Source organism: Pristiophorus japonicus, chromosome 12 (assembly GCF_044704955.1).
Source record: "Pristiophorus japonicus isolate sPriJap1 chromosome 12, sPriJap1.hap1, whole genome shotgun sequence".
NCBI classification, from domain to species: Eukaryota; Metazoa; Chordata; class Chondrichthyes; family Pristiophoridae; genus Pristiophorus; species Pristiophorus japonicus.
Genome location: NC_091988.1, coordinates 55,887,271 through 55,915,166, shown reverse-complemented (window position 1 = coordinate 55,915,166; position 27,896 = coordinate 55,887,271). Strand labels below are relative to the sequence as shown.

Below are 27,896 nucleotides of genomic sequence, written 5' to 3'. Positions count from 1 at the left end.
CATTGGTGCACATTATGAGACAAGACAGATTGCAGCATAGATATTAATTACTGGTTTGGAATGAAAGAGGCATCAAAAAATATTTTATTTTGTATCCAGTCCAGAAAGTATAAGAGGCTTTAGAAGGTTCCCCTCCAATAACTGTACTGTATTCAAGTATTGGAATAACTTGGATTGCAGAGAAAGTTAAGAATTGTTTCTGAGAAGAGTTTGCCACAAAAGATGAAACAGAGCTTTGCGGAGGCAGCTTTGGCAATGGAGGAGGTATACAAGCTCCAGTTGAAACAAGGCAAATATGTCAATGGGCAAAGGAATGAAAGATGAGAGAGATTGATTAAACACAAAAAGAACATGAGGCTAATTCTGGCTTTCAGTGATAATGTAAAATGGCCAATAGCAAAATTAGTAATGGAAATTAAAATCGGGAGAGATGCCATTTCACAAATTCATATTACAGCCCCCCCCCCACCACCCCCCGGTGCTTTTGAAGGATTGAATGAAACAAGATTTTCATTTCCCAGTTGAAATTTACAGAGCAAGGAGGATGGGAGGTTGCCTTGGGGAAAATTGGAGAAACCATGGGGGAGAAATTCAGCTGCTTAGTGCCTCCTGTTAGCGCCTGGGTGGGGAGCTAATGGGGCATTAAGTGGTTAACGATGGGGCATTAAGGGGTTAGCGAACTTTAGTGCCGGGTTAGTGCTGGCAGCAACTCTTACTGCCCGGGCCTTGCAGATCGTGACATCATAAAGTACTCAGTGCATAGTTATCGCCCCGGATGTGAGATTGCCTCCCGCCCCCATCGGGGCGCTACAGAATTTCTGGCCCCAAGTCTGGAGTTAATAAGAGTATTGGAAAGCTACCTGCTGCTTCTCTATCCAGAACCACAGTATCTTTTACAGCACTGTCCAACAGGGCTGCCTGGAGCAGAGAGGGAAGAATCTCTACTCTTGTTGGTCCCATTAATGAGCCAGGCCCTGCGGTGGATCAACAGCAGTGCTCCAGAGTATGGTGGATCTGCCTAGCTCAGATCTTGCATTATTAAGTATCACAGAGAAGTGCCTTGGTTCTAAAATTCCCTTGCTAGTCATATCATCTTGGAGCTAACTTAACTCCACTCATTTCCCAATGGAGAATAATCACTATTTGATCATTAGACAACTGACAAGCATGGGTTTGAGCAATCACTAAGTGGATAACAGGTACCAGAAACTGTTCATAAATGGTAAGGTTACTGACACAACTTAGCATAAAATGTGCTAGTGTCTTGTCATTACCCTGCTGACCACAGTATGGACACCATCTCTTTGTGAATGGTTGGAGATGTGGAGCATCTGCAGCAACTGATTGCTTAGCTGCAACCCACTCATTGCAGGTACCAAACATTATCTGTTCTCATACTTTGCCTGTTAGTAATGCTTTCCAGCGACTGTTGCCCAAAGTCTCAGACATGCTTCATCAGCTATGTGATAGGCATCTACTTTCAGTGGGTGGAAGTATCTGTATTGGATAGCTTACAACAAGTCAACCACTTTGATGTTCAAGATTTCCAAATCCAATGCTGTCTACCAGGCATATTCATCGCCAACCTCTTAATCCCTGGGTCTCACGTGAGGCACTTTGCAAAGCAATCTGATTGCTGTAAGGCTGACTCTCTCTTCAAGATACCCAAGTCAGGCAGATTGAACCTTTAGTGTCACATCAAATTTACATCAAAAGGATTTTAGATTTGGAATGTATTTCACCAGAAATACTAAGACCCATTGAATGCCTCTATGTCACTTTTGATCAAACAACGTTTTAGAAATTACTGATCTAGAGATGCGCTAGATGATAATATTGTATAATTGCTATATTTGCTTAGATTCTGTTGCGCTATGACATCATCCTAATAACGGAAGTCACTGACAAGACAGGAAAATCCACTACAAAGCTGATGGAGGAGCTGAATAAGTAAGTGCAGTCACTAAGCAAAACTTTTTAGGTATGGTAGTGGGGTGGCTGCGGTAGTAGACTAGCCACTAGATCATGGGAGGGATTTTAACCCTGAAAAACAGGCATGTTTTGGTCGGGCAGAAATCTGAATCGCGACATCGATCCCGCCCACTTAACGGGGGCAACCTGCTCCCAGGAGGCCGCTTGGCACTTTAAATATTATAATGAGGCTGCATGCCTCATTTCTATTCTCCATTTTGAATTTAACTTTGGGTGGCTAGGTTTCCTGGGCCTCGGGGAACCCAGGAAAAAGAGGGCGAAGACTGCTGGATATAGGAGACAAGTGCCCTCTCACTTACCTGCTGGATCCAGTGTCCCTGTCTCACAAACCTCCCGCAATTGGACATCCCTCAACCTCTGTTCCCCACACCCCGACCCCCCCCCCCAAAGCCTCCAATCTTCAACCCTCTATCCGGCCTACAATTCCCGATCCCCACTCTGGCCCACCAATCCCGACCTTCCGACCTCCCTCTCTGCCCGATCCTGCCATCCGGCAGCCCTCCCCCACCCCGCCGATCTCCGATTCCCCCCCCTTCCCCCACCCCAATCCTGGCCTTCTGACCCCTCTCCGATCCTGGTCTTTCCAACCCCTCCCGTCCTCCTCTCCGCTCCCTGGCTGCGGCCTGGTACCACAGGCCTAGCCGCCCGACAGCCAGCCAGCCTCTCAATCTGTTGGAGGGGGTTGGGGGGGGGGGCAACGGGGCGAGACAGAAAATATGTTAATCAAGCCCTGCCATTAAATTCCTGCTGGTGGAGATGGAATTAAAGTGACAGAGTGTCACAAAGATGGCAGTAACTACAGCTAATACCTGCATAGAACATGGCAGAGACCGAGGCTGACAGACACAAATCATTGGGCACGATGTGAAGGAGAGGAAGTCTAGACAATGCTCTCTCCTTCCATGGGATCATCACAGGACCATTACCACTGCTTCCCAAGACTTCCTGCACCTTCTCTGTGGATGCTGTGGTAACATAGGCGGACACAAGGAATATCCACCAAGGCCTTGTCCTACCCTCTGCCGCCATTTGCACGCAGTGGGCTGGGAAGACGTGGCCAATGGCGGTCCCACGGCATGGAGGGAGGAACATTTCGGTTAAGGCAATAAGGCAGCAGTAGACCTCACTGCATGAATTATCCGTCATTCTCTCCTGAGATCCTCCACAATTTCGAGCAGGATCTTGGAGGAGAATCTCAGCTGGAACAGGCTGAGAAGGGTACAACGACACTTATAAAAAAACTAGCATTTATACAACGACTTTCATGCCCTTTAGACATCCCCAAAGTGCTTTATAGCTAATAAAGTACTTTTGAAATGTAGTCACTGTTGAAATGTAGGAATGCTATGTAGTGAGTAAGAATAATATGTATTACTAATATGACATCAATAACATAAGAACATAAGAATTAGGAGCAGGAGTAGGCCATTCGACCTTCTACTTCAACTCCACTTTCCTGCACTATCCCCATATCCCTTGATTCCCTTAATATCCAAAAATCTATCGAACTCTGATTTTGAATATATTTAAAGACTGAGCCTCCACAGTCCTCTGGGTAGAGAATTCCAAAGATTCACCACCCTCTGAGTGAAGATGTTTCTCTTCATTTCAGTCCTAAATGGTCGACCCCTTATTCTGAGAATAATTCATTCTCAGAATTCCATTATTCACTGATTACGATGTACTGGTGGCATAACAGCATTACCAACTCTAGGATTTTAATATATAGGTTGGAGAGGTCTGACTGCTATTTGCTAATTTTCCACTTTTTCACTTCTGCAGACAGGCTGAATGCCATTACTCTTACACAATAAGCAAGCCCCTGGGGCGAGGAACGTACAAGGAGCAGTACCTCTTTATTTATCGGTGAGTGAAGGAACAACAGAAAAGATTGCAAACTGAACAGTGCACCCAAATGCCTGATACAATTAGAATTAATTTAAAATGTTTGCCAATATCATTTGTAAATAGTACAGCGGAAATGTTAACCTAAATTGCCGGGCAGGAAACCCTTGGGATCGGGTGGATCCCATGGGTTTCACGTTCAGACAGTTAGGTTAAAATATTTCCCATAGTGTTTGCTGAGTCTTGTTTTGGTGTCAGTTTGCAATATTGGAACAAGAATGTCAAAATCGGCAATATGATCCCTTTAAATAATCAATCAGGTTAAGGAAAGACAGAGATAAAATAATATTAATGTTGTCAAAGGTAGGGTTTGGACATGTGACACTCAGACAAAGGGTTGAGTTTGGCTTGCTTCTCTAGTGTGCGAAAGTGCACTGTTCAAACAACTACCTTTTTGCTTGATACATGTTTCCAGCTTATTTCTGTCATAACAAGTTTTCTAATTTTCCATATTTGAATACAGTGATTTCATCTATTTCATTGGCAGCTTCTACATGCATACATGCATATAAAAGTTGTGATGAGTTCTGGTGGAACCTGAACTGAACATTGGTGAGTAGGTGTAACTTGACAGTACAATCGATGACCCCTTCAATCACTTTATTGGTAAGTGGGAGGAGCCTGATTGGTGGTAATTGGTTAGGTTAGATTTACCCTGTTTTTTTGTGGCAAGTGTCATGATGGTCACTTCTACCAATGTAATCATGCAGACGTGTGTGGGACTAGTAGGTTGGCGAGGACAAAGTCAAGTCATTACTTCCTTTATAATGGCTCCCTCACCAGCTGATGCAGGCCCAGTCACTCTTGGTAGTGGAAATTGAAGTTCCCCTTAACCAGAGTACATTCTGTGTCCTTACTTCCCTCAGAGGTTCCTCCAAATAAGTTCTCAACATGGAGGGGAGCGGTACGTGATGACCAGCAAGAACTTGACTTTGCTTGATCTGAAGCCATGAGACTTCAATGCAAAGGACTGTTAGGGCCATTCCTACTGTGCCCCCACCTCTGGCGAATCTATCCTGTTGACAGGACATACCCAGGGATTGTGGTATAGAATCTGCGATGCTGGCTGATTTATGTGATTCTGTGAGTACGAATATATCAGGCTGCTGCTTGTGTAGTCTGTGGGACAGGTCTCCTAACTTGGGTACGAGCCCCAGATGAGGACGACTTTGCAGGTTAGACTGGATTGAGATTGCGTTAGTCTTATCCTGCTAATATGGTTGTTGCCAATGGGTCCATCCAATTTTCTGAACATCTGTCAGAAACATCTGAAAATGCTTTGTGTATGATACATTACTTTGAAACGCAATGGAATACAAATGGAAAGAAAATCCAGTGGGCTCTGTTACAGACAAGCAGTCCTCCTTGCATGATTTTCCTCTGTGCTATACCTAGGCAATAATTTTTGCCCACATGGTACAGATAAAATTCTATTCTAGTTGTTATGTTGGCAAACAAAGCAACCATTTTTTGCAGACAGCAAGATCCCACAAACAGCAATGAGATAAATAACCAAGTAATCTTTATTTTGGTTGGTGCTAGTTGAGGGAAAAATGTTGGCCAGGAAAATATTTTTTCATTGGTCTGAAACAATTTGGAATGTCCAGGACAGGTCTGAGGAAAATTTAGATCCTCTAATTCTGGCCTCTTGAGCATTTCTAATTTTAATCGCTCAGCCATTGGTGGCTATGCCTTCCGCTGCCAAGGCCCCAAGCTCTGGAATTCCCTCTCTAAACCACTCTGCCTTTCTATGTCTCTTTCCTCCTTTAAAGACGTTCTTTAAAATCTAGCTATTCGATCAAGTTTTTGGTCATCTACCCCAATATCACATGTGGCTCCTGTCAAATTTTGTTTTACAATGCATAATCTTAGAATAAGGGGCTGCCCATTTAAAACTGAGATGAGGAGGAATTTCTTCTATCAGAGGGTTGTAAATCTGTGGAATTCGCTGCCTCAAAGAGCCATGGAAGCTGGGTCATTGAATAAATTTAAGACAGAGATAAAAAAGTTTCTTAACCGATAAGGGAACAAGGGGTTATGGGGAGCGGGCAGGGAAGTGGACCTAAGTCCATGATCGGATCAGCCATGATCGTATTAAATGGCGGAGCAGACTCGAGGGGCCGTATGGCCTACTCCTGCTCCTATTTCTTATGTTCTTATGCTCCTGTGAAGTGCCTTGGGACGTTTTACTATGTTAAAAGGGCACTATATAAATAAAAGTTGTTGTTGTTTGTGGGAGCTTGCTGTGTGCAAATTGGCTGCCATGTTTCCTACATTACAACAGTGACTACACTTCAAAAGAACTCCATTGGCTGTAAAGTGCTTTGGGATGTCCTGAGGTTGTGAAAGGCACTATACAAGTGCAAGTCTTTTGTTCTTTCAGTTCAGATTTGGAACGGCTTTGCCACTGTGTGTCGTATTTTGGAGCCAACTATTTAATCTTACAACGTAACAATTAAAGATTTATCACAAACTTGCAAAGTCTACTGCAATGTTGGAACAATAAACTACTTGCTGTGAAGTTTTTAAATGACAGAGGCGCGGAACAAGAAGAATTTCCAGACAACTAAAAATGTAAAAGTTAAAAAGAAGTTATCGGCAGTTGTAAATGGAATGGCAGAGAGCTGGCAGTTTAAGGACCACGCTTGCTTATATAACTGGCCCTAATAACTGGGTTAGGTAATGCAGGTGTATTCATGCAAGAAATTCTTCAACAATATTTGTAAAATTCAAAAAGAAGTGCATTTGTAAAGTGCCAATGAAGGGCCAATTGATAGGTCTGAACTAACTGCTGGTATTGTGTGGAATTAGAGGGCAGGTGATGCAACATAAAGGTTGGAACAACACCTGGAGCAGTTACAAAGGAGGCCATGCCAGCAAGTCAGCTTGCTGAGACACGCTTTAAAAAAATTTGTTCTTGGGATGTGGGCGTCCCTGGCAAGGCCAGCATTTATTGCCCATTCCAAATTGCCCTTGAGAAGGTGGTGGTGAGCCACCTTCTTGAACCGCTGCAATCCATGTGCTGAAGGTACTCCCACAGTGCTGTTAGGGAGGGAGTTCTGAAGTTGATGCAGAGGTCGATGCCAGATGATCCGTCCGGCTTTATTCTTATTATTGGTTTCGGTAGCAGTTTGCTACAACTGAGTGGTTTGCTAGGCCATTCCTGAGGGCAGTTAAGAGTCAATCACATTGCTGTGGGTCTGGAGTCACATATAGGCTAGGCCGGGTAAGGACAGCAGATTTCCTTCCCTAAAGGACATTAGTGAACCAGTTGGTATTTTTTTAATGACAATGTTATAGTTTCATGGGGCTCAAGTTTCGGTCCCCCGCTAGAACGGTGCACATCGGAGAGGCCCGCCTAATTTGTAGAACAGAAATTGCGCTGAATACTTACCTTGTGATACTCCGATATCGGTAGGCCCGTTTCCAGCTCGGCACAGTGCAGCAGGAGCTGCTCAGGGTGGAGCTACAGCCCTGCGCCAAAAACAGTGCTGGCAGTTGCGCGCGTGCGCAGTGAAGGCTGTGCACATGCGCAGTAGCTTCTGGCCCTCCCAGCGCGTCCTGTCTCCGGGCGACGACCCTATCTCTGGCCGAAGGGACGTCGCCCCTATCCTGGGCCGAGTGGCCTGACACCTCTTACCTCGTTGGCGGCGGGACTTGCCCGAAGTCCTCCGTGGCGGCCTCGCTTCTCCTGGGTGCGGGCCCCGCCCGAAGTGGCATTGTCGTCGGCGGCGGGGCCCGCCCGGTATCTCGCTGGGGGCGGGCCCCGCCCAAAGTTCTTGGTGGCGGTGATCATCTGCTGGGAGCGGGCCCCGCCCAAAGTGGTGGCAGCGGCGGGACCGCCTGACCGGCATCTTCTGGGGGGCCCTGTCCCAGCATGCTGTTGGAAGGGTCCTGATACTGCAGTAGGTGAATAGAAACTTAATTTTTTATGTATTGATTGATTTTTTTATTATTAACTTTAATTTTTTTTGATTGATTTATTGGTTGATTTATTAGTTGATTTATTTATCATTTATTATTGATGATGGCTCTTTATTTGTAAGTGAAGTGCTTAATGCTTGTAAACTTCCCTCCCCCCCTCCCCCCAGATCTGTCGTTCCCTACGCCTAATTTATAAAGTGTAGGCAAGGTTTTTCTGAGCGTACAAAAATCTACACTTACTCCATTCTAAATTAGTTTGGAATAAGTTTTCGCTGCCTAAACTTGCAAAACAGGCGTAAGTGGCTGGACACGGCCCCTTTTGGAAAAAAAAATCTGTTCTCAAATGAAACTATTCTAACCCACTAGAACTGAAGCAAACTAAATGCCGAGAATTGCAATTTCTAAGATGCTCCATTCTAAACTAGTTGCTCCCAAAAAATAGGAGCAACTCAGGCCGAAACTTGAGCCCATGGTAACCATTACTGATACTAGCTTTTTATTCCAGATTTATTTAATTAACTGAATTTAAATTCCCCAGCTGCAATGGTGGGTTCTAAACTCACGTCTCTGGATCATTAGTCCAGGCCTCTGGATTACTAGTCCAGCAGCATAACCACTGTGCTACCATTCCCATTACTCATTCTGTCACTCAATTCATTACTGTGAATTTCAAACATCACTTTACAGTGACAACAGCATAAAATAAAGGAGGACAATTCCCCTCCCGCCCATATTTATTTTTGACTGGTTAATAGTAATTGGATTGCTATATCAGAAGTTGTACTGATGACACCAAGCAACAGATCCTTTCAACAAACAGAAGAGATAAGCACAGGCAAAGATGGTAAAACGTGTGCTGGGGAAATGACTGATCCCAGGTGAGCAGTCAGGAGCGGTTGTGACAGATATTAGGAGGATATTTTGTTTCTCAGGCATTTTGTGTTGGAATGCAACACATTCTGTCACAAAAGGCTGGAGTGTGTTTGATATTCTGAAGGGGTCTTGTAAGCCAGTCGAAAGCTGCCTTTACAATGCTCCTCAGATGCTGGTTCCTGTAGCGTGGGTCTTAATGCAGCCAGCAGCCACAACCATACAAAACATCTATTTGAAGTGGGTTTCCCTGGCTGTTGCTGGGGTTAATGGGACTGGTAAACACATTACTGGAGTGGCGTGAGAGTGCATTTCAATGATGACATTACGAAGTTGTGTCACGTCATCACACACAAATTTTTCCATTACCTTCGTAGTAACATAACAGCATCAGGGCATCACTACTCCGTGCATGCGTGCTGGTCAAAATGCACCTTAGAGTCCTGTACATGGAATGTTGTCCACTGGAAATCCAGCTGTACATTGCAATGCATGACAGCAACTCAGTTAGCTTGCTCTCCTGAGCCTGGGCTGCATTGTAAATCATAGAAATTTACAGCACCGAAGGAGGCCATTTTGGCCCATCGTGTTTGCGCCGGCCGACAAAAAGCTATCCAGCCTAATCCCACTTTCCAGTTCTTGGTCCCTAGCCTCGTAGGTTATGACACTTGAAGTCCCATATTCTCATTGTAGCTTATTAAAGAAAAAAGTAACTGATGGTTAGAAAAGGAGACGTGTGAAGGCTGGAATCCTAGTCCAACTCCTCCTCATCAAGATTGTAACTCTTTACTGTTGGGTCTCTCCATCCAGGTTTACAGTTTTCTGCTGCTGGAGCCAACTGCGGTGACTGGAGACAAACTCAACTCTCAGGAGTCATTGGGGTTTTCTGGCCAAAACTCCAGCTCCAGTGCAGCTCTCTGATCAGCATTACAGTTCTCTACTGCTGGAGCCAACTGTAATGTATTTGCTTCCCGAGTTCTTTGCTTAAGAATTCATAGCAACACAACACATTAAGAACTAATACAAAAGCAAAATACTGCAAATGCTGGAATCTGGAATAAAAACAGAAAATGCTGGAAATCTCAGCGGGTCAGGAAGCATCTGTGGAGAGAAAGCAGAGTTAATGTTTCGGGTCGATGACCCTTCGTCAGAACTGGAGAGTGTTCGGACAGAACACATTCTTAACAAGCACTGAAAGTGGGAGGGGAAGAAAGATTAAAAGGGAAGGTCTGTGATAGGTTGGAAGACAGGAGAGATTAGAGAGACAAAAAGGGATGATGGCCCAAATTAAAATGGTAATGCCAGGAGTTAGAAAAACATTAGTCACGATAGGGTGTGAATGACCAGCTGCCATTAGAGACAAGGAGAAAAAAAGAAAGAAACAGGCTCTGGGGGGATTAAGAATTAGTTGGTTTATTAGCAAAGGTTTAACAATCACACTACACATTACCAGTTCATCCACCAGGCTCACAACCACCTGCCTCATCGTGGATCCCCTGAACCTAACTGGCTGGGGTTTAATTGAATCTTGTGAACATCATGTGACTGGCTAAGCCAGTCTAAGATCCAACTAAGATCTCTGACCAGGATTTTAAAGCTCTGCTTTTGATGATGCTGAATGAGAGTCAAGAGTTCTATCTCTTGAGCTACCACACTTCATTTATAACCTAATGAGTCATAGAGCAAGCTGATAAACAATCATTTGAATCGGGGTCCAAATAGATGAGAATAGTTACCAGGTTCAGTAGAAAAATTCACATCTAATGACCGGGGTTATATTTCACAGGCAGATGGGTGGGTTTTTATTACAATTATTACATAATAGAGATGTCCTAATTGGGTTATATTGCCTGCATTAGCTGTTAGTTACAATACCTGTAGAGACTCAAGATTTAGAACCAGAGTGGATGTAACCTGTTGACACTTATATGTATTTATGATCTGTACCAGGGGTGTTTAAGTTTTTGACTTTGGCTATGTACGGAGCTTTGTAGTAATGCAAGTTTGACTTCATGTTACCATTCATTTGCTTCAAATTCTTAATGACAGATCTTGGTGTTCTGATCTTGGATTTAGCCAACAGTGAGGTAACAGTGCTAGAAATAGCTGTTTCCAAACCTCCAGGTCCACAAAAGGCAGGACAAACCAGCAAATAAGAGATGCAAGTACAAATAGGACTAGGTTGCCTAGGCTTGGCTTGGTGGGTAGCACCCTTGCCTCAGCCAGAAGGTTGTGGGTTCAAGCCCCACTCCAGAAACTTGAACACAAAAATCTAGGCAGACACTCTAGCACAGTGCTGAGGCAGTGCTGCACTGTTGGAGGTGCTACCTTTCAGATGATACATTAAACCAAGACCCCGAGGGCAGATGTAAAAGATTCCGCGGCACTATTCCGAAGAGAGTAGTGGAGTTCTTCTTGTCCTGGCCAATATTTATCCCTCAACCAACATCACCAAAACAGGTTATCTGGTCATTATCTCATTGCCGTTTGTGGGATCTTCCAGTGAGCAAATTAGCTGCTGCGTTTCCTACATTACAACAGTTCAAAAAGTAATTAATTGGCTATTAAAGCATTTTGGGACGTCGTGAAGTTGTGAAAGGCTCTATATGAATGTTAGTTCTTTCCTTAAGGGCCAGACTGCCTCGTGTGCCACTAGGGCAGCAGATTGGACACACTTGATTTATAGCATACGTGATGGTTCCAACAATGTATCTACTGGTTTCATGCACCTGCTCAAACTACTGCGGAGCATGCATGTGTGCCTGTGCCCCCCAAAAAACTGCTCACATGGATCAAAATACCCTGCTCCTAAATTAATTGAAAAGAGAATCACAAAAGTACAGGGAAGTGTTCTGAAACTAACCAGACAAATGTCATCATCCCACCTCTTGTAGACTTATCTATCTAAATCTTGAATCGCATTGCAACATGAAGCTTGGCAGATCCTTGTCACAGCTGCCAAAGAAATATGCCTGTTGTTCTTGAGAATTTGACTTCCAAGAAACAGCTGATAGTATTGGTTACATTTTCCTGTGGCAAGTATTTGATCATACACTCTGTGAACATCATTAGATAGTCCATGGTCCCATTTCCTTCAAAAGGCATGTAGGCGTTTTCTGAGTGATCGGTCTGATCTGAAAATCTTAATTTATACAATGTACACAGTCTTACTACCCACAACTGGATGCGTTGTTGGGAGAGCTTGAGATTTGATTGACATAGATTTTATTCATAGTACATTGATCGAGGTCAATAAACTTTCAAATTACATTAAATTACTGCCTTTTTTAAATTATATACCAGTTGATCTGTCATGGAGTTGCACATGGGGAATTAAAACAATATAGTCTTCAGGTGAAGTTGGATTAGAGGGTAGGGGATAATTGGTCCCCATTTTAAAGTTACACATTCTGACATTATTCTTAACTTCCATTATAAATGTATGTGGCGCCTCCATTGGTGGGAGGGTGTAATTACAGCATGACAAGTTTACATAGGCCATCTCCATTATAAATGTGGACAGAGGAATTTAAAATGGCAAAAGTTGATGGGAGTGCACGCAGATGTAAGTTTTTTTTAAATCAGGATATTATCAAAGTTTGCAATTTAGATAGCTTTGATACTTTGTACTTTCTCTCCAATTTTTTTAAAATATTGATTTTATTTCCTTAGATTTTCTCAGATCCACTTCATTCAAAAATAGTCATGTATTTCCTTCCCAATGTGGCAAGACACAGCCTCTACCCAATGAAGTCAATTTGTGTGTGTGTAAGGGGGGTGCGGGGTGGGGGGGAAGGAGGAAGGGGTGAAATCACACCCTCCCATTGTATAACACTGCACATTTCTGCTTAATGCACACCATTCCTACACTATATGCTCTTAAGACATACTCCGAAAATCATTTCAGTTTTGGGTCTGTTTTTGTGCCAGCAGCGGCTGTGAATGCAATTGCCAATTGACAGTGTCCTCTATGTCACTGATACATGATGATGCTTGTGCTCAGGAAATAAAGATTAATGCCTGAAATAAACTTGCAATCCCATTACTGGCACATCTTTTAGATTACAGATACTTTTCCAAGAGCATTGGCAGAAGAATAGTGGTAGTTAAAGTAAAATCTCTGAGCGCTCACTAATGCTGGCAGCCATTATACTTTGTGGAATAGAAAACAACCGTAGACATTCATCATCTTTTGTCTAAAAATCATCTCAACGAATTTTCCTTTGCTGCCAATTTTCTCCTTTCCTCCCTCAAGGCACTGGCTCATACTGCAGCACGGTTCCACAGATGCTGGTCGCTCTCCATGACCCACCGGCCATTTGTCATGCGCGAGTGCGACCATAATTATGCAGACTATTCTGTGTCTTCTCAGAATGTGATTTCCAGGTATAGAAAGCAAGATAGGAGTAGCCATTAGAAGCCGTGTGGCTGTAAAGCAACACCAGTTCAGTGGATAGCATACACGCCTCTGAGTCAGAGGGTTCTGGGTTCAATTCCCACTCCAGGAACATGAGCACATAAATCTAGGCTGACACTCCAGTGCAGTGCTGAGGCAGCGCTCCCCAACGTCTGTCAGAGGCTGAACCAGACTCCTGGCTGGCCCCCCTCATTCTACTCTACATAAACTAGAGGTGATCCAAAACTTAGCTGCCCGTGTCCTAATTCACACCAAGTCCTGCTCACCCATCATCCCTGTGCTCGCTGACCTACATTGGCTTCCGGTTAAGCAATGCCTCGATTTCAAAATTCTCATCCTTATTTTCAAATCCCTCCGTGACTCACTCCTCCCTATCTCTGTAATCTCCTCCAGCCTCCCCAAGATGTCTGCGCTCCTCTAATTCTGCCCTTTTGAGCATCCTGATTATAATGGTATGGTGCAAGCTGGTGCAGGAGGGCGACGGCAGTGAAGAGGGTGACTGGATTGGATGCCACCATAATCCAGGTCGATGATTGGAGCATAGGCAGGTACAGCAGGACCGGAGAGGTTGGGGCGAAGGAGCGGAGAAAGATTGCAGAGCGACGTGATCAAGGCCCAGGAGAGGCGAGGGCCCAGGGTCAGCCCACATTGCGATGTGTGTGCACACTAGGTCCGTGCAGCAGAACTGGTCTCCAGTTGTCTTGGTTAATCCTTGCCACTGGACCAAGTCCTAGCTCTGTCAAGTCCGTGTGGTGGCTGGAATGCAACGGCCACCACACATTAAAAAAATCCATGCACAGGCATTCCACCCTTCAGCATGTAGTTCGGGACCTGGAATATTAAATCCTTCATTGAAACACCTGTGAACTCATCCCTTTTTGGCATGGAAGCAAGTCATCCTTGATACGAGGGATCACCTAAGAGACCCCTTAGTCGCTAACTTCTCCCAATTTCCAGCAGTTTTCTACCCAACATGGAATTCCTGAGATGCTAAAGTCAGATAATGGATCGCCATTCCCAAGTTCAGAATTCCAGCAGTTTGCAGATCACCTCCACAATGGCCAGTCACAAAAATTCTGAGGCTGAAAGACTTCAGCGAACCATCAAACAGTGTACCCATTCTGCTCAGTTCGGTGGCTCATCTTGGCCGCAACAACTTTGAGCATTCCTGCCGTTTGACACATGACTCCAGCGCATGTAAAGCACTGCAACAACTTTATCCCATCACAAATTGAGAATCACAATATCTCACACTATCACTTCCAAACAGAATGATCAGATTGTGAAGCAAGATAACAATACTAACGCAAACATAGGAGTACGCCAATTGAAAACGTCAAGCCCAAATCTAATAAGATCAAAGTTGGTGACTACATCCTAGTAAGAAATAAATGAGTGAGGAAAACTAATAATAAAAAAAATAAGTTGTGTGTCCGCTGTGGCTCATAAGAAGATAAGAAATAGGAGCAGGAGTAGGCCATTTGGCCCCTCGAGCCTGCTCCGCCATTCAGTAAGATCATGGCTGATGTGATCATGGACTTAGCTCCATTTCTCGCCCGCTCCCCATAACCCTTTACTCTATTATCATTCAAAAATCTGTCTATCTCCACCTTAAATATATTCAATGACCCAGCCTCCACAGCTCTCTGGGGTAGAGAATTCTTTAGATTTACAACCCTCTGAGAGAAGACATTCCTCCTAATCTCAGTTTTAAATGGGCGGCTCCTTATTGTGAAACTATGGCCCCCTGTTTTAGTTTCCCCTATGAGTGGAAATATCCTCACTGCATCTACCTTGTCGAGCCCCCTCATTATCTTACATGTTTCGATTAGATCACTTCTCATTCTTCTGAACTCCAACGAGTATAGCCCCAACCTACTCAACCTATCTCCATAAGACAATCTCCTCATCTCCGGAATCAACCTAGTGAACCTTCACTGAACCGCCTCCAATGCAAGTATATCTTTCCTTAAATACGGAGACCAAAACTGTACGCAGTACTCCAGGTGTGGCCTCACCAATACCATGTACAATTGCAGCAGGACTTCTCTGCTTTTATACTCTATCCCCCTTGCAATAAAGGTCAACATTCCATTTGCCCTCCTGATTACTTGCTGTACCTGCATGCTAACTTTTTGTGTTTCATCCACAAGGACCCCCAGGTCCCTCTGTACTGAAGCACTTTACAATTGTTCTCCATTGAAATTATAATTTGCTTTTCTATTTTGTCTGCCAAAATGGATAACCTTACATGTTCCTACATTATACTCCATCTGCCAAAATTTTGCCTACTCACTTACCCTGACTATATTCCTTTGCAGATTTGTGTGTTCTTCTCACAATTTGTTTTCCCACCCAGCTCTGTATCATCAGCAAACTTGGCTACATTACACTCAGTCCCTTCACCCAAGTCATTAATATAGATTGGAAATAGTTGAGGCCCCAGCACCAATCCCTGCAGCACCCCACTAGTTACTGTTTGCCAACCGGAAAATGACCTGTTTATCCCGATTCTCTGTTTTCTGTTATTTAGCCAATCCTCTATCCATGCAAATATATTACCCCCAACCCCGTGAACTTTTATCTTGTGCAGTAGCCTTCTATGTGGCACCTTATCGAATGCCTTCTGGACCACATCCACTGGTTCCCCCTTATCCACCCTGCTTTTTACATCCTCAAGGAACTCCAGCAAATTTGTCAAACATGATTTCCCTTTTATAAAACCATGCTGACTCTGCTTGATTGAATTATGCTTTTCCAAATGTCCCGTTACTGCTTCCTTAATAATAGACTCCAGCATTTTAACAACGACAGATGTTAGGCTAACTGGTCTATAGTTTCCTGCTTTTTGTCTGCCTCCGTTTTTAAATCGGGGCGTTACATTTGCGGTTTTCCAATTCGCTGGGATCGCCCCAGAATTTTGGTAGATTACAACCAATGCATCCACTATCTCTGCAGCCACTTCTTTTAAGACCCTAGCATGTAAGCCATCAGGTCCAGGGGACTTGTCCACCTTTAGTCCCATTATTTTACTGAGTACTACTTCATTAGTGATAGTGATTATATTAAGTTCCTCCTTCCCTATAGCCCCTTGATTATCCACTATCGGGATGTTTTTAGTGTCTTTTACCATGAAGACCAATACAAAATATTTGTTCAACGTCGCTACCATTTCCCTGTTCTCCATTATTAATTGCCCAGTCTCATCCTCTAGGGGACCAACATTTACTTTAGCCACTCTTTTCCTTTTTATGTACCTGTAGAAACTCTTACTATCTGTTTTTATATTTCGCCCATTGGATAGCACCCTCACCTCTGAGTCAGAAGGTTATGGGTTCAAGTCCCACTCCAGAGACTTGAGCACAAAAATCTAGGCTGACACTCCAGTGCAGTGCTGAGGGAGTGCTGCACTGTCGGAGGTGCCATCTTTCAGATGAGACGTTAAACCGAGGCCCCGTCTGTCCTCTCAGGTGGACGTAAAAGATCCGTTGGCATTATTTCAAAGAGCAGGGGTGATACCTCCAGTGTCCTGGCCAATATTTATCCCTTGGTCAACATCACTAAAACAGATTATCTGATCATTATCACATTGCTGCTTGTAGGAGCTTGCTGTGCTCAAATTGGCTGCTGCGTTTCCTACATTACATCAGTGACTACACTTCTAAAATTACTTCATTGGCTGTCAAGCGCTTTGGGAGGTCCAGTCGTCATGAAAGGTGCTATATAAATACAAGTGTATCTTTTTTACCCTCATTCAAGCCACTCATCTGTATTGTGATTCAGAGCATCACTCTGGTTCCAGCATAACTGCTCAACGATATTCCTAATATTGAACACAATATTGATGTCAGTGGTTATGAACCAGATGATGTAGCAATTAATTACACATTTCCTATATGTCCAAATTTTATTCTTTGGATAAGTACCTGAAAGAAAAAATTTTGCAGGGCTACGGGGAAAAGGCGGGGGAGTGGGACTAGCTGAGGTGCTCTTGCAGAGAGCCAGCACGGGCTCAACGGGCCGAATGGCCTTCTTCCGTGCTGTAACCATTCTATGTCCCTTGCAGGAAAAGGGAGATTCTCCCCACCTCAATACCTAAAGGATTACGCTCTTTAAAAGCTTGTATGTTATGTGTTAGAAGGGACAGTTACTTAATTTAAAAATAGATGTTATCGGAAGGGAATTCCAGACACTAGAGGGACAACTAGAAGTTTTCTGTTCGACCAAAGACCACGTGGTGATTGTATCACTGCAACAACCAAAGACTTCTCCTACAAGTGAATAAATGAGTGTTTATAAAGACAAATATGGACTCCCTAGCGAGAGAAAAACTAAGCCAAATTGTAGCCAAACTGCTCCAGCTGAGATCCCCTAACCCAACGATCAAAACTGGGATCTTCCCAGTCTGTATGATTTGGTTCTGTACTGCTTAATGCACTCAACCAGCTGACCTGATGCATCTATTCTCCATGTAGCGACGATATCGTGAAAGTGGAAAATGTCTTTCAATACGACGATATGCAGCAAGGTGACGAGGATGCTTTCTCCAGGGAACCATTCATGGTTTGGTTCAAATCACAAACCACAGGTATAGTTCTTCACTGTTCCACAGCCACAGCCCTCACAGTTAAACCATTCCTGCAACTCTCCATATGCAAGTGGGCGATCTCAGCAATATAGTCAGAGAGGCTGAGGTTAGGGCTTTCCACGAAAATGGAGGGGGTATGTAGAAAAAATAGTAATAAACCAGAGAGCAAGTCATCGTGCGTTATTCTCATGTGCCTTTTTGCATTCATTCATATTAAGAGCAGCATTGGGAATGACACGAGAGTCAGTCACCCTGCCCACATTCCTGGGGGAATGGGAAAGAGAACAAGGTAAAAGAGAGTTACCTAAAAATTATATTAGGAGATTTTTAAAACAATTATAAATTGTCTCAAAACTTTTTTTAAATGGGTCAGGTGATTCCTCTTTAACTAGGCAGACCTGTCTGTCATTCAAAGTTACAACAGTTGGGTGAGTTTATCAGTCCATAACCAAGTTGGTGGGTGGAGTTCAAAGGTGAGGGAGGGAGTAGATGGTGACCTAATTTATCCCCCCCAAGAACACCAAATTCTGAGCCACTGCCCCCCCAAAATACAAAATTATGAGAATATGGTTTCATTTAAAAAAAATGTTAGGTGCCCTATCCCAATGTTCTATTCTAAAAAGCCTAAAATGGAGACATTAATATTTAACTTGTGGTTTTTAAAAATGATTTAAAAATTTTTTGCAGCACTAATTCTCTGAATTATACAGACACAGCATTTGTCTGATGTAAACAAATAGGCAATGTGGCTTTAGCATTTCTCAAAACACCGTTCTGTGCAAAATAATCAGAAGGATCGACTGGACAGGGCTGTGCAACAAAAACATTGGGAATGTTCAAAAGACAGTTGGATATTAAGAGAAGAGAATCAGGCTCCCAGGGAGAGACGAGCTTTGAGGGGCCGAATGGCCACGTCACCATTTTAAGGGCCCAAGTTTCGAGACGCGCCTAGAACGGTGCAGTCCCGACCTGGACGCCCGTTTTTCGTGCCACAAAGTGCGCCTAAAAAAAACTTCCAGATTCTCCGGCTCCCTGCAGGTCACGTGCAGCTCAGCGCAGCGCAGCACGAGCTGTAGGGGGCGAAGCCAGGTCCCTGCGCTGAAAATAGTGCCGGGACCTCTGCACATGCGCGCTACAGTGGGCCCAAAACTGTGTGGGAGGGGCCGAAGCACGCAGCCTCTAGCCCTGGCCGAATGGCCTCACTGGGGCTGCGTGAATAAGACTCCTCCCACGGCCAGCTCCTGCTTCCTCCCGACCCGACTCGACTCCCGCTTCCCGCCCCCCGCCTCCGGACCCGACACCGACACCGACACCGACTCCTGCTTCCCCCACCCCTGGACCGGACCCGACCCCGACCCGACTCCTGCTCCCCCCCCGCCCCCGGACCGGACCCGACCCGACCCCCCAGACTGGACCCGACCCGACTCCCGCTTCCCCCCCACCGGCCCCCCGCCTCGGGACCGGACCCGACACCGACACCGACCCGACTCCTGCTTCCCCCCGCCCCCCTCGACTGGACCCGACCTGACCTCCCTCCCCCCGACCTGACCTCCCTCTCCCTCCCTCCCCCGACCCGAACCGAACCGAACTCCCTCCCACCACCCCCCCGACCCGACCCGCGCTCCCGACCCCGACCCGCGATCCCCCCGACCCGACCCGCGATCCCGATCCAACCCAACGCCACCTACCTGTAAATCTGGTGCTGGGGACGGGCCCTGCCCAAAGTCTTGGGCCCTGCCCAAAGTCTCAGGCCCGGCCTCCCTCCCCCTTCTCCTTTCCCCCCCACCCATCTCCTTTCCCCCCGCCCCATCTCCTTCCCCCCATCTCCTTTCCCCCCTCTCCTTTCCCCCCCTCTCCTTCCCCCCCCTCTCCTTCCCCCCCTTTTTCTTTCCTCCCCCTTTTCCTCCTACCCCCCTCCCCCCTCCCCCTTCTCCTCCCGTCCCCCCTCCCCCTTCTCCCCTCCCTCTTCTCCCCCATCCCTCCCCCTTCCCTCCCTCTGCTCCCCCCCTCTCTCCCTCTACCCCACTCCTCCCCCTCCCCTCGCTGTCAGAAACACAGACACTGACAGACAGAGAATGAGAGACACACACAGACAGACAGACAGAGAGATAGAGACACTGACAGAGACACACTGCGGGGGGGGCATCCCAGCATGCTATTGGAGGGCTCCCGGTGCTGCAGTCGGTAAGTAGAAAATGTTTTATTTATTGATTTAAAAAAAAAATTATTTCTTATTAATTTTTTGTGATTGATTTATTGGTTGATTTATTGATGTTTTTATCATTTATTATTGATGATGGCTCTTTATTTGTAAAACTGAAGTGTTTAATGTTTGTAAACTTCCCTTTAAAACCCCCCCCCCACCCCCCATAGAGTACCCTAGTAGGAACGCTGGCAGTCCGAGCTGTAGCGGCTGCAGTGAGGTAATAATGTCAACCTCAGATAACTGTGATTGCTTTTGGGGTATTTTTGCGATTTATGTTGTGGTGGTGTGAGTTATGTATTGGGAGTGTTTTTGGTGGGTCTTTTTCAGTGTTTCCCCCCCCCCCCTCCCCCACAGCCTCTCTTATGGCGCTCCAAGGCCGGCTGTTTAGCTCGGGATTTTCGGTTGCTCAGCTGGCCTAGCGCCCTAAAGAGTGCATCCCCTCCCTTAGCGCTCCGCTCCAAACTCCGGGCCCAGCTGATGAATTTATTGACGGCAGACGCAAACCATTTGCCAGCGCAAAATGTACTGATCCGCCCGGGAATAGAGGCACAACTGAATTTCTCCCTCTTAGAGAGTTTTATTAAACACTGGATAATTGATACATTATACTGACTTTGGCTTGGGTTTCCTTGTGCTCTCAGCTGTGCAGGACTTTGTGCTCATTCCTCAGCACACAACCCCTGAGGATTCAGTCAAGGAAATTGATGAACTTTATGATGTCGTCCTGAAAATCAAAAAGGAGTGGGAAATTGAGGTATGTTTCCAGATTTATTCGTATCTATACATTTTAGAAGGCAAAACTATGTAGAAAGGTGCTATTTATGTATTAGATTTTACAGCACAAGCCACGCAATCAAATGGCACAAGTTACTCGCCAACCTCCGTAACTTTACACGGCCCCACTCCCATATGTTTGACAACGGCCACCACACAGTGACCACCAGCTGCCTCTCAACAGTCACATGCTCACTTTAATTATATAGTGACTACATTAACCCTTATTTTGCTGAATAGGAACTCTGAAAATGGACTCCTAACCTCGTGTCCCATTTAGTCCCTACCTCAGAATTATATTTTACTTCTGGAATCAAATCCTGCTGTTCATGTATGATATTTGCAGATGATACTTGGGATGGTGGCAAAGTGGATCAGAACACAGTCAGTCTTTACACTTCCAGGATCTGGGTTTGTATCCAACCCACTCTGAAGAGTAGAGGTCTCCCCTCTCTCTCGAGACTGTACTGTGCTGAAGGTTCAGTAAAATACATGGTAAAGATTGAGAGTCCCAACAATGAAATTAGAAAATTAGGGTACCATCTAATGATGGACTAAAAAACTACAATCAGCCCCTCTTACACAGCCCATCGAAATGTAAGAAAAACGCACTTTACCAGAACTGTTCTTGTTTGGAATTCTGTTATATACTCACTCTCTGGCCATTTAATGCAGGTTGTTGTAGAATTTCAATATGATGTGTAAACATCCTGGTCACTTTCCCAATCCCAATAACTTCATCTCCTAAGGTGCCTCCCTCTCTAATTCACCTTGCTCCTTTTTGTTGTAGCTCTTTGTCTGTTTGCCTCTTCTCTCTTGGATTGGCCCCCGTGTCTCATTTTCCTGATGTGCCTTATTCATTACTTCTGTTTCTTTTCCTCGGCCTTGTTTGTGCTGCTTCTTTTCAAATTCCTCGCAAAGATTGACAGCTCCCTGCTAATTGATAATAAGTCAAGCCTGGTTCAAATTACCCTCTTGTAGTTCACAAAATTACAAGGTAATTATGGATTAGGAGGCCCATTCAGCTCATATTAGTTCATCCATCCTGAAGTATTTTACAATTCCTCCCCATTACAAGTGTCAATCATGCTCTGTGTGAAGAAGAAATTCCTGATAAGTCTGAAATTTATCTTTTACTAGTTTACATGTTTGAATGCCTCTGTAAAGTCCTGTCCCCCCAGTACAAATTCACACGAGGCATGTAGTGAAGTTAAGGTCACTCTGGACCTGCACCTTTATTTCACAGCTCTGGAATGCTGCACTTGCCTGAGACCTGTCCTTATATACCTGTCTCTTGCAAGTGCACCCCTGGTGGTAAGGTATGCTGGTGGTTACAGGTCATATTGTATTACAGTCATGTATAGCATGTTAGGATACAGTTATATATACTAATGTAAGATACATGACATCACCCTCCCCCAAGGTCTTATTGTCTTTATAGGTTCAGTCTCTCAGGTCGTCTATGCTCTCGCGTAGAGTGTCTGAGTTGTGGTTCAGTTGTTTGCCTTGGTGTCTGTTTTTCTTTGGGTGCGGTTGCTGGTATCTCGCCTGGGCTGTTTGTTTCGATAGGTGTGATTGTTGTTGACTCGCCTGGGCTGTCTGTTGGGATTGCCCTTTCCTCAGGTTGTTCCCTCTGTCTGTCCACCAGGTGTGGTGCGAGTTCCACATTGTAGTCTGCCTCTGGTTCCGCAGTGTTGTTGGTAAATCTGCTTTTGACTTGGTCTACATGCCTCCGGCAGGTTTTGCCATTGTTCATTTGTACTACCAGTAGCCTGTTTCCTTCCTTGCCCATTACTGTCCCTGCAAGCCATTTGGGACCCCTGCCATAGTTTAGTACAAACATTTTGTCCCCTATCTCATTCCATCTCCCCCTCGAATTTCTGTCATGGTACTCAGTCAGCTTACGGCGCTTTGCCTCAATGATTTTGTGCATGTCTGGGAGGATTAATGAGAGCCTTGTTTTTAAAGTCCTTTTCATCAACAGTTGCGCGGGGGGGATCTCAGTCAGTGAGTGCGGACGAGATCTGTATGCCAGCAGCAGTCGCGACAGGCGACCCTGCAGTGTGGGATCTTGGATTTTAAGCATGCCTTGTTTAATGATTTGCACTGCTCTCTCCGCCTGGCCGTTGGAGGCCGGCTTGAACAGTGCTGTCTTGACGTGATTTATGCCATGGTCAATTATGAAGTCTTGGAATTCTGCGTTGGTGAAGCACGGACCATTGTCACTGACCAATATGTCAGGGATTCTGTGCGTTGCAAACATGGTTGCGAGGCTCTCCACAGTGGTGGAGGTTGTGCTCGAGTTTAAAATGGTGCATTCGATCCACTTTGAAAATGCATCTACAACTACGAGGAACATTTTGCCCATGAATGGGCCCGCACAGTCTACGTGTATTCACGACCACGGTTTGGTAGGCCAGGGCCAGGGGCTCAGTGGAGCCTCCCTGGGGGCATTGCTGAGTTGGGCACAAATGGTGCACCTTCAGACGCGGAGCTCCAAGTCCGCATCAATACTAGGCCACCAGACGTGGGATCTGGCTATGGCCTTCATGAGAATGATCCCCGGGTGCTCGCGGTGGAGCTCCCGGACAAATGCCTCTCTGCCTCGCAGAGGCATGACTACTCGGCTGCCCCACATCAGGCACTCTGCTTGTAGTGATAGCTCATGCATGCGCCTGTGAAAGGGTTTTAATTCCTCGGGGCAGGCATCACGAGCCACTGCCCAGTCACCGGTTAGGACACATCTTTTTACTAAGGATAACGTGGGGTCGCTGGCCGTCCAGGCTCTGATTTGGTGAGCCGTCATGGGCGAACCTGTGGACTCAAAGGCATTGATTGCCATGACTATCTCACAGTCCTGTTCGTCAGACCCTTCCGTGGTCGCCAGGGGTAGCCTGCTGAGCGCGTCGGCACAGTTGTCTGTGCCTGGTCTGTGCCTTGTGATATAGTCGTAGGACGCCAGCGTGAGTGCCCACCGTTGAATTCGCACCGAGGCGTTGGCGTTTATTGCCTTGCTCTCAGATAGGAGGAACGTGTGGGGCATTGTGGTCGGTTTCTAACGCGAACTTGACCCCAAAAAGATATTGGTGCATCTTTTTGACACCTTACACGCACGCGAGCGCCTCCTTCTCTACCATTCCGTACCCGTGCTCCGCCCGCGAAAGTAACCTGGAGGCATAAGCTATGGGTTGCAATTTGCCCGCGCTATTGACATATTGCAAAACGCACCCGACCCCATACGCTGACGCATCGCATGTGAGAACTAGCTTTTTACCTGGGTCAAAGAAAGTCAAAACACTGTTGGAACACAGAAGGTTGCATGCCATATTGAAGGCGCGTTCCTGGGCGTCCCCCCCAAAACCAATCGCACCCCTTCCTGAGTAGCACGTGGAGAGGCTCCAGCAGCGTGCTTAATTTCTGCATAAAGTTCCCAAAGTAATTGAGTAGCCCGAGAAAGGCCGGCAGTTCTGAGACATTCCGGGGCCTGGGTGCCAGGCGAATTGCTTCTGTTTTGGACTCTGTTGGGCGGATTCCATCAGCGGCAATCCTTCTGCCCAAAAATTCAACCTCGGGTGCGAGAAACAGGCACTTGGATTTCTTGACTTGTAGGCCTACCCGATCCAACCGCTTTAGTACTTCCTCCAAATTACGGAGATGGGAGTCGGTGTCCCTGCCCGTGATAAGTATGTCGTCTTGAAATACAACCGTCCCCAGGATGGACTTGAGCAGACTCTCCATGTTGCGCTGGAATATGGCAGCTGCCGACCTGATGCCGAATGGGCATCTATTGTACATGAAAAGGCCTTGATGTGTGTTGATGGTGGTGAGTAGCTTGGATTCCTCGGTCAATTCTTGCGTCATATACGCAGATGTGAGGTCTAATTTTGAGAAAAGTTTACTTCCAGCCAGTGTGACAAATAAGTCCTCCGCTCTGGGCAGCAGATACTGGTCCTGTAGGGAGACTCTGTTTATGGTAGATTTGTAGTCCCCACAGATTCATACGGATCCATCAGGCTTCATGACTGGGATGATGGGACTTGCCCAGTCGCTAAATTCCACAGGTGATATAATGCCTTCCCACAGAAGCCTGTCTAGTTCATGTTCAATCTTTTCCCTCATCACATAAGGTACAGCTCTGGCCTTGTGATGGACCGGTCTAGCATCCTGTGTGATGTAGATTTTGACTTTGGCCCCTTTGAAAGTGCCCACATCTGGCTGAAAGAGATGTTCAAATTGCTTTATAACTGTTGAGCAGGAGGTCCGTTCCCCTAATGACATGGCATGGACATCATCCCATTTCCAGTTTAGTTTTGCCAGCTAGCTTCTCCCCAGCAGTGCTGGGGGGTCTCCGGGGACAATCCACAGGGGAAGTCGGTTCACTGTCCCTTTGTGTGTGACAGAGAGCATGGCGCTGCCTAGGACTGGTACGATTTCTTTGGTATAGGTCCTTAGTTTGGTGTCGACCCTTGTGAGTTTTGGTCTGTCTCTTTTATGCGGCCACAGTTCAAATTGTTGAGCACCCATGGGAGATTGACTCGCTCCCATATCCAGCTCCATGTTGACAGATATCCTGTTGAGTAGGATCCTCATCATTATAGGAGGCGTCCTGTTGTAGGAGCAGCGGCCATTGATCATGTTGACCCGCTGTACATCGGTGTCCCGGGTACTGTCCCCACCATCTTCTGGTCCGCTTTCCGACCCATCTAATTCGTATACCAGCCGAGCTGCCATTATTTTGCACATACGGGCCAAATGCCCTGTAAATTCACAATTTCTGCAAACAGCCTGCTGAAATCGACATCCCCTTGACGAGTGCCCACCCCCACACCTACAGCACAGACCTATTCCATTGTTCAAAGAGTTCCCAAAGAATGAGCTGCGTCTGGCTGATCTCTCTTGAGCTTCCCTCAGTCTGTAGTTGATTGCTCGCATTGTGGGTTGATGAGGTGTGAACGGCCGTTCCTGTGGCTCTTGATGGCTTCTGCCTGCAATCGAGAGCCTGTTCTCCCGGTTTTGTCTGTGTGTGGGGCTAGCAGCTTGTTTAGTGCTGTGAACTTCTTCTTCCGATGTTTTGTTAGTTGTCGTACCTGCATTGTAAATCAACCTCGTTTCTTCTTCCCCTACCAAGAATGTCTGTGCAACCAGTGCTGCTGCCTCTAAGGTCAGGTTCTTGGTCTCTCTGAGCTTTCGGAATATGCCTGCGTGGCCTATTCCTTCAATGAAAAAGTCTCTCAGCATTTCTCTCCTCAGTTCATCGGAGAACTCACATAAACTAGCCAACCTCCGAAGTTCCGCCACGAAGTTGGGTCTGCTCTGGCCCACACAGCGTCTGTAGTTGTAGAACCTGTGTCTGGCCATGTGTAGGCTGCTCTCTGGCTTCAGGTGGTCTCTTACCAGTGTGCTCAATTCTTCAAACGACTTGCTTGCTGGTTTCTCGGGTGCCAACAGATCCTTCATTAAAGCATATGTTTTCGAGCCACAGCTGGTCAAGAGATGGGCTCTTCTCTTGTCTGCCTTATCGTCGCCTAACCAGTCTTTGGTTACAAAGCTTTGCTGGAGCCTTTCTATAAAGTCCTCCCAATTGTCTCCCGCATTGTACTTTTTATCCCATCCTCGTCGCCACTGTAAAGTCCTGTCCCCTCAGTACAGATTCACACGAGGCATGTAGTGAAGTCAGGGTCACTCTGGACCTGCACCTTTATTTCACAGCTCTGGAATGCTACACTTGCCTGAGACCTGTCCTTATATACCTGTCTCTTGCAAGTGCACCCCTGGTGGTAAGGTATGCTGGTGGTTACAGGTCATATCTTATTACAGTCATGTATAGCATGTTAGGATACAGTTATATATAATAATGTAAGATACATGACAGCCTCCAAGCCGGTTTCCACGCCTGCCATAGTACCGAAATGGCTCTCATCAAAGTCACAAATGACTTCCTTTGTGACAGTGACAAAGGCAAATTATCTCTCCTTGTCCTTCTTGACTTGTCTGCAGCTTTTGACACTGTTGACCACTCTATCCTTCTCCAATGCCTCTCCATTGTCATCCAGCTGGGTGGGACTGCACTCGCCTGGTTCCATTCTTATCTATCTAATCGTAGCTAGAGAATAACCTGCAATGGCTTCTCTCCCCGCCCCCACATCGTTACCTCTGGTGACCCCCTGGCAACATCATCGGAAACATGGCGTCAGTTTTCACATGTACGCAGATGACACCCAGCTCTACCTCACTACCACTTCTCTCAACTCCTCCATGGTCTCTTAATTGTCATCATCATCATAGACAGTCCCTCGGAATCGAGGAAGACTTGCTTCCACTCCTGAAGTGAGTTCTTTGGTGGCTGAACAGTTCAATATGAGAGCCACAGACTCTGTCACAGGCGGACAGATAGTCGTTGAGGGATGGGGTGGGTGGGACTGGTTTGCTGCACGCTCTTTCTGCTGCCTGCGCTTGATTTCTGCATGCTCTCGGCGTTGAGACTCGAGGTGCTCAATGTCCTCTCGGATGCAGCTCCTCCACTTAGGCGGTCTTGGGCCAGGGACTCCCAGGTGTCAGTGGGGATGTCGCACTTTATTAGGGAGGCTTTGAGGGTGTCCTTGTAGCGTTTCCATTGCCCACCTTTGGCTCGTTTGCTGTGAAGGAGCTCCGAGTAGAGCATTTGCTTTGGGAGTCTCGTGTCTGGCATGCGGACTATGTGGCCTTTTCAGACTGTCAGATTGCTAGTCCGATCTCCAGTTCTGGATGAGCAGAATACTGAATATTGGGAAGACCAAAGCCATCATTTTCAGTCCCTGTCACAAACTCCATTCCCTAGACACTGACTCCATCCCACTCCCCAACTCCTGTCTGAGGCTGAAACAGACTATTTGCAATCTTGGTGTCATATTTGACCCTGAAGTGAGCTTTCGACCACATATCCACAGCATAACTAAGACCATCTATTTCCACCTCCGTAGCATCGCCTGTCTCCACCCTTGCCTCAGCTTATTCGCTGCTGAAGCCCTCATCCATGCCTTTGTTACCTCGAGACTTGACTATTCCAATGCACTCCTGGCTGGCCTCCCACATTCTACCCTACGTAAACTAGAGGTGATCCAAAACCTGGCTGCCCGTGTCCTAACTCGCAACAAGTCTCGCTCACTCATCACCCCTGTGCTCGTTGACCTACATTGGCTTCTGGTTAAGCAAAGCCTCAATTTCAAAATTCTCACCCTTAT

At 46.0% G+C, this 27,896-nt stretch overlaps 1 protein-coding gene across 1 annotated transcript in view; it reads left to right on the top strand.

Moving 5' to 3' along the window:
- The window catches only part of dnase1l4.1 (deoxyribonuclease 1 like 4, tandem duplicate 1), a 49,976-nt gene that overhangs the window by 9,923 nt on the left and 12,157 nt on the right, over window positions 1–27,896 (top strand). Inside the window, exons 3-6 of the mRNA XM_070894915.1 lie at window positions 1,862–1,950; window positions 3,775–3,858; window positions 17,584–17,696; window positions 20,544–20,656. Of these exons, the coding sequence (XP_070751016.1) occupies window positions 1,862–1,950; window positions 3,775–3,858; window positions 17,584–17,696; window positions 20,544–20,656 (399 nt within the window). The remainder of the gene's footprint in view (window positions 1–1,861; window positions 1,951–3,774; window positions 3,859–17,583; window positions 17,697–20,543; window positions 20,657–27,896) is intronic.